Raw genomic sequence first — 19,974 nt, forward strand, 5'->3', positions numbered from 1 at the left:
GTGTGGAGTAGCTGAGGGCTTCTCCCTAAGGATGGAATAACATTCTATTGCTGTTAGGCCCCACCTTCAGGACAGAGAGTGGGGGACAAGCCACATTCCATTTGCCCATGTCAAGGGGTGCTGGCTAGCACTGGCTGCACTCCATAACAGCATGTTTTCTAATGTCCTTTGTGGTTTGCTCTGTAATACTCATCCCCCATTCTTTTTCTCCAAAACTTCAACCATGCTAATCTTTCAACACATGGCATATTTCTAACTCAGACATCTTGTGTGTGCTTTCACCTAATCGGAGTATTTTGGGTAATATTTTGTATCTTTAAGTTCCCTGAAAAGGCTTATTTATGTGGGTTTTTATGTGCCTTCTCCCATATATAGACTCAGTTACATGGTGGCAAGGTGTATCATCTTGACACTTTAAGCCATTATTTTTCACATAGGAGATAGTCATTAAATACAGTGGATGAAGGAGGGAAAAGATGAAATGGAATGGAAAGATTGAAAAGTATTTAGAGCTTAGCTGCGTGACATGCCATTTTGGCCTTAGATTTTATTGTTTCCTAAATGGGTCCAAACCCTTGTTTTGTATGTCACTTCTTCTCCACTGAGGTTGTTTTGCCAATGTGATCTTCCTGATGATTCCTGCTTTGGCTGTGTTTCAGAATAGACACTGCCTCCCCCTGGTGGGATCTCTGACCGATAGCTGTCCCCAACACACACACACACACTTCTCAAAGACTTTTAGAAATCCTTTTACATTGCCTTAGAAACATTATTGTGTCACAGAGTGAGCCACTTTTCATTCAAAGCAATGGAAATGTCACAGCAATGTGTTGGAGTGGCTTTTTTTCAATGGATTAGTATCACACTTGGCCATCGGAGTCAATCACTAAGGCATTATTAAAATTACATAAAAGATAAAAATTTAATTTTAATCTCTTCTCAGGTTATAAAACACCTTGTATTTTTCTGTGTTTGCCATCAGAATTCTCAATTATGCATGATTATTTTCCCTGAGTCTAAGAAAAATATGTTCTAGTTTCTCCAAAGGTATTATGTAAATTCTGCAGAACTGAGAGTATGTCAAACTTAAGGGTTCATTAGGGAGTAACTTTTTGTGTTGCCCCAATGCTGCATAAGGTATTGCATGAGACTGGCTCTATAATGTGATTTTCCCTGAGTGCCTGTGGAACACTCGATAAAAATCACCCACTGAGGAAATCTGGCTCCAAAGGAGTTGGCATCTTGAGATGGATGTACTTAACACCCAACAGACTCAAAGGCACAGGAGAATGATTTGCGTGGAGTGACTCTCCTTCCAGTGTGGGGAAATCAAGCAGAAAGACAACAAAACTATGCCAGTCTCCATGTGAAGGCCAAAGACCAGACTCTTTCAAGAGCTTTTGCTAGTGCTGTGGTTGTTCACCTAAATATTTGTCAGAGTCTCTTCTACAAATAATGATAAACATTCACTCTGATATCAGTTAATAAAGCGTGAGGACAATTACAATGCGTTAGCTCATTTTAGCTGCACATTAACCTTTTAAGATAGGCAGTGCTATTGTTCTCATTTTTATAGGAAGTGATTGAAATGCAGATGTATTAATTGGCTTAGCAGAGAAGTTAGGAACAGAAGATTTATTGTCTGAAGTAATATTAGATTTTCACAAATCTGTGCTTATTGTGGCAGAATGAATTCGGCTCTGAATAACTTTTTTAACCTGTTATTTATTTATCTCATTATTATGTTAATCTGCGTGGCTGCCTATGTGCACTGCAAGCTTCACCTGCAGTTTGCTTTTGTTGCCCTAGAGTCCCTAGGAATGCAAACGGAAGACTCTGTGACCTTAGGATTGCGATTTTAAAAATCACGCAAGTCTTCACAACAGTGTCGTAGTCTGATGCTCTGTACTGCAAACAAACAAAAGTGATTGACAGAGAATGAGGATTCTGGGTGCCTGTCTACACTCAGAATGAGTTGGGAACGCGTAGGAAACTATATATGTGCATTTTCAAGAAAAAGCTGAATGTACATTTTTTACATGCATATGCACATATTCATACTGGAGGTGGGATGTGTAGTTGGACTATGTTTCTGGAGGAACTCTATCACTCAGTTTAAAGTTATTTCGTATCAGCAGTTGTAGCAAACCAGATGTCTGCTAGTTCCACAAATAATTAGATTCAGTTAGCCATTTCAGCAAATTCTCATCCACTGCACCACTATATTTGCTCAAATTTGCTTCTGATCTTTGTAAGCAATTCAGAATTAAATAAACTGGTGATACATACTGCGTCTGATGCCAGAGACTTGTCTGGTACTCTACCCTCTTTGAACAAGGGGCTGAGTAATTAGGGAAGAAATTTCTGGCATTTTTGTCCTTAATTCCATGATATAAAATAATGAAGTCTTGAACATTTCATTTTAAGAAACAGCCCCATAGGGTAGAGAAGCCATAAAATTGAAGCCAATCAGGATGTTAGATTAAAAATGGAAACATTGGAATGGGCTTAATGAATGCTAGTGATCATAGATGATGCAGTTGCTAAAACATGTGTAAATAGACTTGGAAGGGACTCTCTTTCCAAAAGTTCCATCATTAGGACTGATACTAACATGACCCGAAGAGCCCATTCTCTCACTGGCCTCTTCCCACTGTGTAAATGAGAAGTTTGTTTGTACTGTGGCAGATAGTTCTCTGATGCACACACACAGTTTGTCTCAATACTAGATCTTTTATCTTTAGCACTACAAGCAATTCTGAAGAAAAAAAAAAAAAGAACAAGCCTAGTGCATATAATATACATATGATGGAGACTACAATATTACAGAAAAAAATACTAGGCCTTTAATCATGTAAATTAGAGGAGTAGGCCTTGTGGCACATGAGGCTATGCTGTTGCCTGTGATAACTGTCGGCCATGTCAGAGTGCTTGTCCCATTGCTTAGCCAAGTCCCTGCTAACGCTCCCGGGAAAGCAGTAAGATATAACACAAATACTTGGGTCCTTGGCATCCAAGTGAGAGACAACTAAGGTGTTAGTTCTTGGCTCAAAGGGAGTTCCTAGCTCATAGCTTTGATTTTTACCAAGAACTAGCTGTTGTACTCCTTTGGGAAGTGAACCAGCAGATGAAAGAACTCTCTTGGTTTTTTAATTTTTTCTCTCTCTCTTATTTTCTCTTAAGTAATTTTGGAATGCTTTTCAACTATAAGTTGAGTGGTTTGGTTTTTCCATGAACCATTAAAGAATATGAATATCAGTCTTTATAATTTTCCTTGTTTGGGTTTTCCTCTATCAATGTGAGCTTAATGGGATCTCTCACACACTGAGAAATAGGTTAATTCTCTTTAGTCATTTTTTGTGTGTCTGAGTCACCTCTCAAGTTTTTAATGGACAAGTACCACTCTATGAAGCAGATCGTTTCCACTTCTTATTGATGAGTATACGAGATCAAGAGAAAGTATACAGTTTCAGTGTGATTCTCCAGGTGTGATTCTATTATACACACTCCGGCTGCAGCCTTATGTGCCGTTAATCAGAAGGACATTGAGAACTCCAGGAAAACAAAATGGCCTTAGGGTCTCCTTCCAAAACACCATGGCATGCTGAGAGCGTACAAAATACATTGGAGTCTGAAATCTAAGTCGTAATTCCACATTTACTGTTTTTATCTCATTCCATTTCTCTTTGAAAATATTTTCTGTGTACCGACTTAAGGGGAAAATTTGTGATCATGTTGCAATTTTAAGTATTGCTCCATATTGCAGCTATGAATGAGTAGACGATATGGGAGGAACTAAAAGGATAGAATGTGTGGGGTCAGCTCTAAGGACCAGAATGAAGAAGGGGTAGCTTTGCAGCAATAGGTGCAATGGGTGTAGCTAGGGTATGTGTAGGAAGCAGGATGCAGAGGCATGTCAGACTGCATCTCAAGATATTTCTAAAAATGGCATGATTAACATTTCAATTTTTTAAAATACATCTTATAAAATATCGAATAGGAAAACAGAATTAAACCTGCCCCCAAACAATAGTCTGCAATGGACAGTTCATGTGATGGAACAGGTACAATGTTACCAAAAGTATCAGTACCCTGTACCATTGCATTTATACTATTTCTTGCTCTGCCTTTCCAACTGTATATACATTTAAGTCTTCTAACGTATGTCATGTGTAAGACAACAATGCAAAGAGTTGGAAATAGTCACATATTCCTTGTGTTGTTTCATTTCCCAAATGGGACTGGAGCAATCTGAAGCCAGGAGCTCAATTCCCATTTGAGAGATAAGTCCCCAAGTTCTAGAGCCAAAGCTGTTACATGCCAGGGAGCACATTACAAGGTGTTTGAATCAGGAGTGGAGCCAGGGCTCAAACCCACGCACTCTGGTATGAGATGTAGACATCCCTTCGGGTATTTTAACTGCTGTGTCAGTCACCCACTCACACCACCCTCAGTCTTCAGTCATTTAAACTAGCATCTTTGTGTGCTTGCTTCCATGGGTAAGAAAATCTACATGTACTTTTTTGGGGAACAGAAAAAACATAATGTGATCGTCATCTTCTGGATCAAGGACCAGAGGCACAGAGAGAGTAAGAGCATGACTAGATTACCTGGATGGCAAGGATGCAGCCAGGAAAAGGACTCAGGCATTCAGACCAAGGAATCCATGTACTACGTATTGAGTTCATGAACATGTCAGGACCTATGCCTAGGCCTTGTCCAGTAGACTAGGAGGAAAAGGACAGAAACCCAAGCCAGAGTCTCAAACAAGGATGGAGTGAAGTGTTTGTGGGAAAGTGAGACTAGTCAAGCGTTTATCCTGAGGTCTGTTGAAACGAATGGAGATGGAGATTTTATTCTCTGGTTTTTGAGGGAAATATAATGGCTTACCATATTTAAGCATATTTTATTTATTTAGATACTGCTTGGTAATATTTTGGTACCCATGCCATGTATAAACCAGTATATTCCAAAATAAGAAGAATCATTACAGTTAGATACTGTCATAGTTCATTTTTGTTAGCGCAACAATAAATTCAAATTTTTTAAGTAAAAATTTAAAAATACTATAGAGGAGTAACAGATAAGCAGTAAAACTCTGGAGAGTGAGAATTCCAAGGTGAGTAGCTGACTGGCATGGTTAGACACTGGTTTTCTTGCTTATTGATCGGTGACTTCTTGCTGTGTCTTTTCATGATGGAAATGGGTGCTCTTTGGTTCTCTTTCATGGGACTAATTGTACCATTGAGAGCAGAACTCTTATGCCCTCGTAGCCTCACAAACAGTCTAATTTCTTATGATATTGCCTTAAGGTTAGAATTTCAATGTTTTCTATAATTTTTATGAAATTATTTATTTGTTTGAAAGATGGCATGAGAGAAATGTCACAGCCATTTGTTCAACATCCAAATCATTTCAACAGCCAGAGCCGGGCCAGACCAAAAGCAGTAGATAGGATCTGTATCTAGTCTCCCATGTGGGTGACATGGGCCTGAATGCTTGGACCATTTTCCACTGCCCTCCCCAGGTATATCAGCAGGAAGTTGAATTAGAGGCAGCACGGAGTATCAGCATCACAAGCAATGGCCCAATCTACTGTGCCACAATGCTGGCCACTCAACCTGCAAATTACATTTGTATGTGTCCTAGTATTTGATTCATAACATAGAATAAAATGCACATCTAGGCATTCAAGAAAGTCACTGTCATACAAGCTGGACCAAAATGAAGTGGACCAAATTATCATCTCACATCAGCATGTTTTAAAATACAAACAACCCTGTCCATCAGATGTTTTTACTATCTCTATTTTATGCATGAATAATATGAACCCATTCTGTGTCCAACTCACACATGGATTTCACAATGAATCAGACCTATCTATTTATTCTGGCTCAGCTATTTAGCAATTGTGTTACTTAAACTGTTCTCATCTCAAAGAGTGCTATTTTTCTTATATGCATTGTTATACAGTAGATTGACTACACCCCTGGGGTTCTGTGTTTGCAGAACCTTTTACAGCATTTTCAGAAATTTCCCACTGGTAAAACTTGCCTCTGTGCTCTTGCTGAGCACTATACTGAAACCATGTGAATTGAGTGAGGTGTAGGTACGTCCCCTCCCTGTCCCCATTTCACAAGTCTTCCGTCTAGCTCTAGCCCTCAAGAACGTCATTCCCATTGCATCTCGTTTCTGTTCTACGTGTCAGTCCCACAACGGATGCCTATGTACCGAATATGTTCAGATCTGTGTTTTCCTGCCATTATTTCCCAAGCAATGCCATAATAATCATTAACATAGGAGATGCATTGTGTTAGGTATTATATGTAATCCAAAGATGATTTAAAGTATAGAGGATGTGCGTTGACTACATGAAAATGCTATGCTGCTATGTGTAAGGGGAGATCGGGAACCAGCCCTCTCCACTACCACTGAAGACAAGGGGCCATTGCCGAGAAAAGAAAGGGAACAGAATGGAAGACGCAGAGTGCATCTAGCACTGTGCTTGCCATGAATGTGGTGGTTAGTGCGTTCCTATTGGGTGCGAGGCTCAGATGGAATTTCTGTGGTATTTAGCCACTCTTGGGAGCCCTTATGATAAGGCAATTGAATGTGCAAAGAGGCAGCAAGAAGTGTCTCAAAATAGTTGAGGTAGACTTTAAACTGAATTTTAAACTATGTAGCTCCTTTCTTATCAAGCTCTTTCATTTGTTCAGTCTTGTAATATTATGACAGCCTTACCTCTGATCTTACTAAAGAGCTGTATTTATAACCTCTTTTATTCATTCTTATGACTCATCCCATAAAGTCTGTCATGAAATGGAACTTAAAGATGAGAAAAAAATCTACTTTTGGTAGAAATGTGAAAGTTCAATAACACTAAATATTTATTTTACCATTTACAAAGTTTTAAGAAAAAAAATTCTCTTAAATGTTGTAGATAAGTAATTTTGTTAAACATTTCTTTTAACAAGAGATGATCATAATTATGGTGGTGATGACAATCTTATGTTTACAATTAAGGGACCAAGATTGATTTGGCTTTCTATTGTTTTGAGGAACTGTTCCTTTTTTTAATTATTATTGTTTGAAAGTCAGAATTACACAGGGAAGAGACAGAGTGGGAGAAATCTTTCAACTACTGGTTCACTTCTGAGATAGCTCCAAGGGCCAGAACTGAGCCAGACTGAAGAAGCTAGAAGCCAGGAACTTTATCCATTCCTCCCACACTGGTGGTAGGTCCCAAAGCTTGCACCATCTTGCGCTGCTTTTTCCAGGCCATTAGCAGGGAGATGGATTAGAAATGAAGCAGCCAGGATGCAAACTGGGACCCATGTTAAATGTTGGTATTATGCCACAATGCCAGACCTTTTAATTTTTCACCACTTTTTTTTTAGATATGGATATTTCATGTCCATAAGCAAGAACCCAAGGCCCAGTGAATTCACTGATTATCTCAGCAGTATCAATATGTAAAAGATCCCATTTCTCCCCACTTAGTGATCTGCATGACATAGCTGAATAAGTATTTTTTTTCTTTTTAATTATCAAATTCCAAATACCCTGTAGTTATCCCCACTAGCTTTTCTAGTATAAGCTTTCAAGACCACTGTTAGACAGCAATAAAATAGCAGCTTTTCTGATTTGGGATGCACATATTTAGTTGATTATAGTCTTAAGAAAATTAGCTGATACAGGAATATTTGGATTATCAGTTGTGAGATAACAAAACCACTAGAACTTATGAAAGCTTGAGCATGTTTGGAATGAAGAAAGTAATTATTAGTCCTTTGGTTGGTTTTTAGCTTTTTTAGGAATCAGAGCACACATCATATCTAAAACAAAGCGTATGTCTGTTTAGTGATTTTTTGGTGAAACGAGCATTCTCCTTAATGTAATCAATCATCGTTTTCCTTTGTGTTATAACAGACTCAAACACTTTGCTGTAAAAAATTTTCTTCATTATGTATATTTTGTCGAAGCACTTTCAGTTCCTATCTGTCTTTATGTTAAATCCTTACTGAATTTCTCGAATCATCTTAAGGAGTTGAGCTGGGAATAGTTTGTAAATTCTTGGACTAGCGCTGTTAGATCGGTTTCTTGGTTATAAGTGGTGTGAAGAAACTGCAAAATCAGGAATTGCAATTTCTTTTTACTTATTTTAAAAGAAACTTGTCAATATACATTGACATATTAAGGTCCTTCTGGAATTATTCCAAACTTTTACCGATGCTTGCTTTTGGTGCTGAGGCTGTAACAAGGATGGATTTTTTGATGGCTTTTGAATCAAGTACAAAGGAAAGTAATATGATTTATTGAAAAAAATGGCTAAAAAGAAGGAGGGAATTTCATCTCTCTTCCTATTTTATCTGCTTGTCTAACAGCTGTCTCGTGGTTAAATATAGGTAGAAATAAATAAAAATAGGTACATACATATTCATATACAAAGATACAACAAGTTTTCTGTGACACCCACTGAAATGTTAAAAAGATACTATGAAACAGAGAATTATAAGCATTTTTCTTTCATTTCATTGTAACATTATCATCTTTTTGAATCGATAAAAAATTCTAAAATGTCTGAAAAAATGGTGCTTGCTCTAAGAGCACATATACTGAAACCGGAACGATACAGAGAAGATTAGCATGGGCCCTGTGCAAGCATGACATGCAAATTCACGAGGCATTCTGAATGTTAAAATAATTTTAAAGAAAAAAGAAAAAAATGTATAGAAAAGGCAATATTCTCTATACCAACAGATTTTAGACTTGAGAATTAATGAGAATCATTGCATGGAAAGATGTCCTGTGTGCTGCTGAGGTGCTAACTTCCAGCGGGAGAGATTTCTGCAGAACCTTTTGATAGAATTCATAGAATTTGATAGAATTCTACTACACTTGATCTTAGCCAAAAGGCCGAGAAGCGATGCACTGATAGAATTGTACATGCCTTTTTTTTTTTTTTTGGTGCCTTCATTTTATCTCGTTGTAGTTCCTTCCAATGTCCGTTTGTAGACAACTTTTTGTATGTTTGCTTGGTATTTGGTATGGCCTAAATGTAATCAAAACCAATGATCGATAATCCAAGGGAAATCTTTGTCTATAAAACCTATCAATACAGTATGTGCACTGAGAATTAAATATTGCTCTTGAGAAGAAGTTTGCTTTAGCCCCTAGACATCTTACTTACAGTATTTTCTAAGTTCTTCTCAATCAAGGAAGTACTGACGTGTCCATGTGAAATTCTTACTTTAGTAGAATTTAGTGACATATGCATGCATGCTAAAGTATCAATTATAATTTTTTTTAAAAATTATGCAGAATCAACAGCCATGTAATTTCTATGATTTGAGATGAACCGAATACCTAAATATATGCTGTACTTAAAGTGAAAACAGAACAACCACCACATAAAGCAAAATGAGACCTCTACATGCATTTCAGTTAAATGAAGATTTAGCAAAAACATATCTTTCCCTTCAGTTGTCATAAGTAGCTTGTAGCGTAGCACCGTGCTGCTTTGGGCTTTAGTTCATTGTTTTATAAGATATTTTGTGGCAAGTGCTAATTATCATAAGCTGTCTAATAAACGTGATGGATTGTCCAATTAACTCTTCATCAGTATCCATTTTTGAAGGTGCTACCTATTGAAACGGATGGCGGTTTATGACCTCCATGTTGCATAGGTAACTAATTGCTCCTTGGACAATAATTGTTGAGTTTCCTGTGCCTCATTCAGTCATTTTGTTTTACAAATTATGATACCACTGAGTTTCCCAAAACATTTGACTTTACAACTATGGCTCTCTAAGGATTACTAAAGGCTTGCTGTAGAATGCATGGATCATAGCAACATTGGAGAGATTACAGATATGCCTGTCTTGCAGGTTTTCCATCGACCGGCACACTGACCTGGAGAGACAGTTCAACATTAATGCGGATGATGGGAAGATAACATTGGCAACACCCCTTGACAGAGAATTAAGTGTATGGCACAACATAACAATCATTGCTACTGAAATTAGTAAGTGATTGAGCTTCTTCATTTACTCTTATGTGACTGGTTTAAATTTGTGCCCCCTGATCACTTGATAACCATCTCTTTTGCATTATAGATTTAATAAGTGAAATGTATCCTGTTTCTCCCAAGGAGTCCTAGGATCCTAAAACACAATAATTTCTTTTATGATAAATTACCAAATGGTTGCATGATAAGTAGGGAAGAAATATTCTTACATATATTTCTTATAATGTACATATAATATATCTTATTTAGGTTTTACAAAATTGTTTACATTTCAAAATATAATAAAGCATTTAATACAAGGTAGATTGAAAATATTTCGGAACTGTGCAGTATAATTTAAGAAAGTACACATTAATGTATATTGCATATGCACTATATAAAGAAATGCTCATATATTTAAATTACACAAATATGTGTACACATATACATGTGGAATATATAAAAGGAAACTTCACAGTGTCGATTTATATTACATAGCAGAGGTGAGCTCATAGATAACAGCATTTTGGATTCCTAAAATCCAATGTACTTCATACAGTAATAATAGACTATTTAAAATTGCAGCTTCAGAATTGATATAATTTTTCATAATTGCATATGAAATTTAATGCTTATAATGAAAGGGTCACAAGTTCTAGGGATAATAAAATAATATATTTTATTTTTTGTTCATTTTTCATGAGCATAGCATAGCTTCTTTGCATGTAATGACATTCTTGAGTCTCTAAGTCAAGGCTATGTGATGAGATTTAGTTTTATGCTACTTTGGAGAGATTACACTCCACTGCTCTGTGTCTTTATTACATAAAAATTCAAACAAACAAGAGACAAATTCATCCTATTCTTAAGCAAAATGCATTTTGCTTATTAGGTGAAAGCCTTCTTTCATAAAAGAGTTGATGAGCCTTTGAAAGCTGTACATAAATTTTTTTTTAAAAAAAGCTGTACACCAATTAGAGGGACACAGTAAATTCTCTAAGGAATTAGGGTAGAGAGAAGATGCGTAAGGGGGTACCAATCAAGCAGGACTCATGGACCACCACATCACGTGGAAGATACAGGCGATATAGGAGGGATGCTCCTGTATGCACTCTAGGGTCTTTGGATGCTAAACTGAAAACGGGACAAATGTCTGAAATATAAGGCGAATTCAGTAAGAGTTCTCCTGTTGTGTGATAAGAGGAAAGTTGACCACATGGATCCTTGTATGATGAACTTCTGCATCAAAGGGATACAGGAGTAGAAAATGCCTGTTTCTTAGCACCGTGTTGAATGCAGAAAAAGATCGCACAGGCAGTTGAAGTGTGGTTCAAAACTACCAAGCTTGGGTCCTAGATAAAGGCAAAACCTTGGAAACCTGGCTGCTTTTCTCGCCTCCCCCGATGTGGTACACTGGTGGTAGTTTATTCCTGTGGCTTAAAGAGAGAAGACATCAGTTGGCGGTATTGGTTTATTAAGAGTGTTCACTGAGTTTAGAAGGTTAGAAACATGAGCTTTTTGTAATTTAAAAAGTTGAACTCCCAGGATCACTTTAAGCCTCAGAGATAAGCTATATCTATATAGATTGGTTTAAGGTTTTATAAAACACTCAGAAGATTCAGTTTTCCTTCAAGTACGTAGGCACAAATTATTTTCCAAAAAAATTTCTCATACATTGAGCATGACATAGTTAACTTGAATTCATGTTACTTTGTTTTATGAAGTAGATGCCTTTAAATACATATTCATCAAAGTTGTCCCAATTAGAAGCAATCATGTACTCAATTCTAAGAAGTAAAAATAAATGAATACACAGAACAGGTGCTTAGCAAACATTTCTGGGAAATCCAGAAACAAAAGACTCATTTACGAGGAATCACAAGCAAATAAGGATGACAGATCCAAAAGCAGATGTTCTAGGGCAATGAGCTGTTAACTCCTGGGCGGCAAGGGTACCAAACCCAGGCAGGGAAGACATCCATTTGCTCAGTCGTTCAGTAATTATTGATGGCATGTTTACTATTTGCCAAGCACTCATTTGGTGGCTGGGAAGCATAGCGGGCAGTAAAACAGCCAAGCAAAGTGCCATCTTGAAGTTTTCATTCACGTAGCACCTGGGAGCCCCTGCGTGTAAAACTGATGAAAATTAATCTCCTGAGAAGTCCAAAAAGAAACACACAGAGGAAAGGAAGGCGATGAGTACTTAGAATTCCAACAGCACCATAATAACAGAGTGAAAAAAACAAAAACAAAGATGGGCCTCATCCAGCGATATCTGATTGTATTAAAGTATTATTTCCTAATAAATAGGACAAATTTGCCTTTGTCCATGATCAAATTAATTCATTTGAAGTGTTGCTGTGAAATTGTTACAAATAAAGCATAACCAAATGAGGAAAAATGTGAAGAGTGGAATATATAACATGTTCATTTTTTTTCAGAGAAATAACCCAAATTCCAAAGGTTTATGGTTAGTTCAGTGTGAATCCAGCATACTTAAGCCCCCAAGAAGCCCCATGGATTATCTGTAAACCTCATAATATGCATCATTCGGTTGATGTTGGTGTTAAATATTTTTTTACCTTTTGATTTTCTTAGGTCATAGATTGAGAGGCGCACACACACACTACATGTTTAGGTTGGCCAAGAAACAGTTTAATTCAGATTCTAATTCTCAGGTAATGTAGAGCTATAAATTGAAATGTTTGCTTGACTCTTAAAATTTCACCCAACTTTTCTGGAACTAATGAGGATACAAAACAGAACTTTAAATTCCATCTGTAAACTAAAAGCAGGGGTTGGCATAACACTGAAAAATGTAAAAAGTGTGACTAATTTATCTGTGTTCTGAATCATTCAAGAAGTAGAAATCATATCATAGAAAAATCTAGAAAAAATTAGAGACATGATGAATTTAGCTTAGCAACTTGTTTTGTTTACTGAGCCCATCACGTAATATTTATCTTTCAAAGCCACAAACCAAGTCTTAGGGAAAAATAATAAAGAGAGATTTATTTTATTTGTCCAAGATGAATATTTAAAACTACCCAGGATAACAGAACCCCACAGGGGGGAGGTTCTACTAATGATAAAGAAATAATCGTTCCGAAGAGAACAATTTAAAATTACTCTCAAAATGCTGCTCTCATCAGACAAAAGATTTAAATGAATGAAATTAAGCTAAAAATTGGATTTTATGGAAGTCCATCTGTTATCTTTTAATGAGAATGGAAATGTTCTTTATCCTCTTGGGCTAAGATTCACTTACTCAAGGCTGAGCTGCCTCACTCCCTGAGCGTGCATAACCCATGCAGTTCAGGGATAAGGACAATGGCTGCCGTTCCAAGCAATGGACCTTTCTCATGTGTGCTGGCAGACAGACACCCACGTTCTCCCAGGAGCTTAGGCTTCTGTCGAGTATCTGTGCTTGTCACAAGCCTGTCTAGCCCAGAAGCCACACAGCATGACTGTTGTTCAACACAATGGGGAAGATTTTAGGTAAATTTACTTTACCAATTAAACATTATGCAAACATTGTGTTAGCCTTATGATACATTTAGTTTTCAAAACATACTTTGGAAATAGGTATTATTGTTATATACATTGTTCATACAAGAAAACTCGGGCGCTGGTTAGGGAATGTATCTGGGGTTTTGTAGAAAACAAGGATTCAGGGCTGGAGGTACAAGATTGGACCAGTCATATTAACTTCAAGATTCCCGTTTTGGAATGCCATCCACAGAAGCCTCCCTTAGCTCTTCCTTCTCCATATGAGCTTCTGGCACTGCCACATCACTTCTTGAAGGAAGCAAATGAACAGAGCTGTTTCCTCCATAAAGCCAGCGCGGGGGCAGCAGGAACTAGGCTGTGATGGAGGAAAGTTAAATAGATCTGATCAGATCTCACCCACCCCACCTAACATTTATAACCAAGATAGGAATATTGCCTAAGGAACAAGAGGGAGCTTTGGAGCTCTTTATGGGGAAATCAAATTCCTTGATTGGGAAATTGATGTAGAGAATAATGAAGATAACAAAGTATATTTCAGAAGACCGGATTTTTCTGAAGAACACCCAGATTATTGTTTCAAACAAAGAAACCAGAAATAGTCCTGAATTTCAACCAAGACACACTGCATCATAATCCAGAATAAGAAAAACATTTTTTTTCCTAAATTCTCTGCCCTGCCCCTTCATCCTCGCCCCCTAACACACACACCTAAAACTATACATATAACGAAAACAGGTGGTACTGCAAAGGAAGACAGAGAAAAGATGAGGTGGGTTTGACTTTTGCTTCATCTTTGTTTTTTAAAACTTTGTTCCTGCACTGATTATGCAAAACTGAGATACTGAAATTAGGGCTAAGGTTTTGCAGCACTGGAGATCTCGAGCCACCAAGCAATGCCATAGGAGACTTATTAGAGGACAGCGTGCTATTCCATTGGCTTAGAAGAGAGTTCCTGAAAGGGAGTCTCAGGGATGCTGAGTGCAAATTTTTAACTTATGTTCTTCACACAGGATCTGATACACAGCAAATAGTGCAAAAATCCCTGAGGCTCTGTACCTGAGAGCCGCCAGTTGGCATCTGTAGAGAACAGGCAACTCCTGCTTACCTGAAAGTATTTCAAGTCAGGAAGCATATAATTACCCATTAAATTAATCTCTTTGAGTTAGTGATAATGCATAGCTCTGGCCCACGACAGTGGGCTGTGCACAGTATTGCAAATAAAGCTTTTCACTAATGATGGTTAAAGCTCCCAGGGAAAACACTATTGGACAGCACTTAAGGAACATTTCTTCCTGGCGTGGGGCCCAGTTGCCAGAATAATTGCTTTGTCCATCTCATGGTATTTAGTGTACACACACACACACACCTTGCCACTCATTGCGTAGCGGTATCTTGTATTGTCCAGTTGGTTTCTATTGGAGTTCCAGCGGTATCTTTCCTGCATAATCATGAGTGCATTATTTCCCTTTTAAACTCTGTTTTCTCATCTGTAACATGACAGTGGAAATTATCCTGAAAAATATTAGATGTACTGAGAATTGAATTAAAAGTGGTAGAACCCTGCCTCACAGTATGAACTCCATGTATAATTTTTAGAAAGTGGTGAATAAGTTGTCTATGTTTTGCTGGAACAGCTTAATTTAAAACATTTATTTCATTTACTTTGCTACTTCATCACCTATCCACAATCCATCATCCTCCCCAAAATGGTGTTACATCTGGGGACAATTAGGGCTAACATTAAAAGTAGGGTTAGGATTATGTTGAGATGAAGTTGTAAGTTTTCCCCACACAGTAGATGTGTGTCCACTAACTTGCCTCTTGACTTTGGTTTGTGTGTAATGGAGGCTGGTCAACAGTTAAACAACGGTCCTAAAACTGCTGCAGGCAAAGGCTTCTATGGGCTGATACTACATTTCTGATACTACATCAAGGTCCTGCCTGAAACACAACACTCTTTTTCTGTGGTGTGGTCAGGACTAGCAACTTGATTGAGTAATTTCTGTGTGTACAATGGAGTGAATGGCGTGATGACCTTGTCCGGTTAGAAAGTTCTTGTGAGAGGGAAGACATAAATAGAGCACAGTGAAATTTCAGATGAAGGAGCGCTTCCACGGCTCCAAAATATCAGAGAGGTTTGGGAAGCAGGGATAACGTGCCTGGGAATGCAGTACTCCTACTCAGGTAGCCTCACGGTTGCTGGAGGATGGAGATTAATGTTCTTAGTGAAGAGATATATAACAACCACAAAACAGAACAGAGTAAATACAGGAACGTGCAGAACCCACAAGTTCCCAGGGACTGGACCATCTTCCAAAGGCAATTCCTCTAGGGAAGAGTTTGAGTTTTTTCTTCCAATCTGAAGGAAAGCTGCTGAGGTCCAAGAAGATAATCCTAGTAGTAGCCACATTATTTTACTGTAAGCTGTATGACTCTCCTGGCACTGTTGATGGCCACAGTTTATATACTACTTCATATTGACTGTGGGTTTTCTTTTTTGTCTTGGCTTTCTTTTGTTTTGAAATTGTCCTTCCAATCTTTCCCCCAAACCTCCTTATCTATTAATTCTTTTCCCCGCTTCTTTTCTGGGCTACTTTAGACAGATCACACAGATTGAGAATGGAGATACAGAGTTTAAACGCACATTCCTTTCTGATGTCAGTGTGATTAATAACCGTGGAGTCTTAATCTACACAAGGAGAATAGGGGAGAGAGACCTGTGCTTGCAGTGCTCCGTTTTATCTATGCGTCTTGATTCCTAAAGTTGCCATAAAAACTCTTACTATAAGCAACTGTACACCAAGAATGGAAAGGCCAGATTTTTGGCTTCAAATTGTAACCAACTGGCAACTTGTAGCATGTAGCCATCTCCAGGATAAACAATGCCAACATGTAACATGTAAAAGGAGTAACATGTAAAGGGAGACACAGAAAGAAGCATGATATTGCGTCAATGTGTCCCTAGGCTTTTGTTCCTCTCTAAGGGTGGAGAAATCCTTAGTACTTGGAAACACAGTATAGCTATCAGTCTGAATTTCAAAGGGGAAAGGAGGAGCTGCTAACTCAGTTTGCTGGGATGACTCATTTCTTTCATTTAGCCATACTCAATCTGTTGGTCAGATACTTAACCCCCCTCTATAGCCTTGCTTCCATGTTTACTATTTGGAATGATTTGCTATACCTAAGAGGTGTGTGATAAAGAAAAAGTATATATATTTAGTTACTGCTAAGCCAGACAGAAGATGGAACCAAGAGCCAAGGTCTCTTTACTCATCTCCCATGACAGAGGCTTAGGTACTTGGGTCCATTTTTCCCTGCTTTCTCAGAACTGTATCAGAACTGGAGCATCATGGACACTAATGAGTGTTCATGTGGGAAGCCAGCATTAGTAAAAGATCTGCTCCTATTTTGTCACCTTTGTCACAATCTTAGGGCATAATAATGAAGAAACAAAGTTCCATTAAAACTACAGTTACAACAATTATTCTTAACATTAAATTTACTACCCAGTTTTCTGTGTAACAGGCAAAATGGCAGCATTTCAATATAGCCACAATGGTTGGGACTGGGCCAAAGAGCCTGGTGATTCTTCGAGATCTTCCATGTGGGTTCAGGGACTCACACACTTGGGCCATCTTTGCTATATTCCCAGTTACAGAAGCAGAGAATAGGATCAGAAGTGGAACAGTTGTCATCTAGGTGGGATGTTGGAGTCTCAGATGATGGCTTTACCTACTGCATCATAGCATTGACCCCTTGTTAACTTTTATTAAGTCTACTAATGTATTTATAATGTTTGGGATAACTTCTGGTACACAAGGGCTAATGTAAGTGTTGGCATTATTACTTACTGATGCCTCTGGCAGGAGTATATTCCTTTATTTTCAGTTCTTACTTAGCTATCTAACCATTCTTTTCACAAGATTCATGGAGGATTATCACATGCATTTATTTGATGTGGTTTATTTGATGTACTTTTACTAAAGAAGAAATAGATAAGGTCCCTGCTTTCATAAACGATTGTATTGTTGTTGTATTATTGATCACTGTTTCATCCAGGAAGCCTGGCACAGTGCTTGAGGATCCTGACTAATATTTACTAAATGAATGAATAAAGAACATAAGGCATTGACACCACTGGGAAGTACTCTGATGAATTCTGATTCCAAACAAACACTATTAATTGATTGGTGCGAAGGATCTTTGTTTTAATACACACTACTCAGCTCTTCATTAGAAATAAACAGACAGACAGCCACACAAACACAAGGGAATTCTGCATTTTCTTCAAGTCATGCTTTCCTGTGTGAGGGAAGCTGAGACATAAAGGGCAGAAATGACTCTGCTCTCCTTGTATTAAAATTGTGGGGAATTGACTGTGCTCCCAAAGAGTCCTTTAGAATATTAAGCAAACTTGGGAGTCAGAGACCATGAGAAAATGCTGGCAGAGAGGAGCCTCCAGTCCCCCAGCTCTTTCCCTAAGGAGCAAGGCTTCTGATGTAGGAATCTTTATTTCTATTTCCTATGGAGAGCCTTGAGGCAAGTTCTGAATAATGCCAGCCCACACTTCATTACCCAACAAGCCCGTTTATCATTTAATCTGATCTGTATTGAACAAGTAGAAGCAGGTTACAAAGCTGCAAAGCCAAAGGAATGAAAATGCAGCACGTTTTCTGATTACAGGAATCCCTAATCCAAAGCTTACAGACACAGCCTAAAAATAGTTACCAATTCATCTTTTTCCACCCCGACCCACCTGCCATTTCAGAGCTGGGTCAAGTGGTCTTTTATCTAGGTGGTGTGGTAGAAATTTAAACTGTGATAACTTGGCCTTGATTTCTTTCACGGTAGTGTGTATCAGTTACTGCATGTCCTTACTTATGTAGCTGACACTTTCTGATCCCTAGAACTGTTTATAGGACAAGGAATTACCTGCCGCATTAGGGTTCTATAAAAAGAGTCAATAGTATTTGTATTAAGATATCTGAAAGTGGAAGCCACAGGAGGAATGACTCACCTGATTGTTGTAGGTGGTAAGACCTATGACAGATTGCCTTTAGTCTTGAGACCCTAGCATACCTGTAGCTGAGATGATCCAAGTATGGTGGTCTTAGAGCCAGGGATGCAGAGAATGTAGCACTCAGATCCAGACAATACCCTGAGTGCCAGCCAGAATGCCACATGCAGCAGTTCTGGGATCCAAAGGCTAGCAAGCTGGACAGGAGTTCAGTGGCCCCTAACTGGACTGTTATCTCCAGCTCCTCAGGCAGTTGATACCATCCATCCCCATTTAGGGCAGATCTTGTCCCACTAGTCCATTCAGATGTGCTCATCTCTTCATTACCCACCTTCAATGATGCTTTTCTGGATTCCTATGTATTGTTAAATCAGTCAATGTAACATCCAAAATGAGCCATTTAACACCGCGTAGGATTGAAGGGTAGTTGCCAGATGGCTAGTCCCAAGGATGTATCAGGTTGGCTTCCTTTAATGGCTGATGACCATCCTTCAAGGAATTTAAGTCAGCCAGCCAAAAAGAAACTAGGATGAACTAGGTGGTGCAGCATTCCATTCCCACAGTGCCTGGAATTGATCCCTGGCTCTGCTTTTGATCCAGCTTCCTGCAAATGCTTACCCTGGGAAATAACAGGTGATGACTCAAGTACTTAGATCCTGCCACCCACCCAAGAGACCTGTTTTAAGTTCCTGACTTGGGGTTCAGCCTAGTCCACGTGACTGTCGTTGGCTTTTGGAAAGTAAATCAAGAGATGGGAGTTCTCTCACTATCTTCCTTCCTGCCTCCTTCCCTCTCTCCCTTTGTTTCTCTTACTTTTCCTTTATAATAACTGATACATAAATTTTTTTAAAGGAAAAAAAAAAAAACAAACAGCACTGAACTGCAGCTTTGAGCTAGGTTGAGTGTTGAGCCATTGAAAAGTTCTAATTCTTCTCAGACTCCTAGAAGTTGCTAAGGAACAACGAGAAAACTTGTCTGAAATGTGCAAGTATCTTGTCAGGCCCACTACGCAAAATCCACAGAAATGTCCCACACAAACATAATGCTTCATCTTTTCACATTAGAACAATTTATCTAAACTTCCTTGAACATGCAGCATGGTGTTTTTGAAACGTGTACATATTATTCTGGAATGACAATGCCAAGCTAATTAACTTATACATTACCACACCTGCTTATTCATTGTGAAGAAAACTCTTCTGAATTTAGTGCGACAAAGAGTAGAGGCATGCCTGCAAAAATCTAGAATTTCATTTACAAAAAATAGCATGCAATAGAAGTAGGGTGAGATTTATGTACCGGATGAGAAAGACAATGTTTCTGGAATGATCTTTTGTAGAAGGTATTTTTTAAAATCAGAGTCATGAAGTAGCAGTCAGCCTTTATGAGGGATGCATTTTGCAGTTGGAAAATTCCTTGATCAAGAAGAGGGGAGCTCAGA

The 19,974-nt window shown here is 38.3% G+C and overlaps 1 protein-coding gene, 1 non-coding gene and 1 pseudogene across 4 annotated transcripts in view; 2 read left to right on the forward strand and 1 right to left on the reverse strand.

Moving 5' to 3' along the window:
• The window catches only part of CDH8 (cadherin 8), a 327,239-nt gene that overhangs the window by 215,766 nt on the left and 91,499 nt on the right, over positions 1-19,974 (forward strand). For 2 of the 3 annotated variants that reach the window (XM_040982089.1, XM_040982090.1), the window contains one exon: positions 9,888-10,024. In XM_040982089.1, the coding sequence (XP_040838023.1) occupies positions 9,888-10,024 (137 nt within the window). Of the gene's footprint in view, positions 1-9,887; positions 10,029-19,974 lie in introns of all 3 variants that reach the window. The other variant, XM_040982088.1, reaches the window with a different exon arrangement.
• LOC121158129 lies at positions 8,592-8,698 on the forward strand. The gene has a single exon (XR_005884150.1). It is a non-coding gene; the product is annotated as a U6 spliceosomal RNA (small nuclear RNA).
• Positions 8,840-8,928, reverse strand: LOC121158117 (annotated as a pseudogene).

This window comes from Ochotona curzoniae, unplaced genomic scaffold (assembly GCF_017591425.1).
Source record: "Ochotona curzoniae isolate NIBS_2020 unplaced genomic scaffold, NIBS_Ocur_1.0 contig_3622, whole genome shotgun sequence".
Lineage (NCBI taxonomy): Eukaryota > Metazoa > Chordata > Mammalia > Lagomorpha > Ochotonidae > Ochotona > Ochotona curzoniae.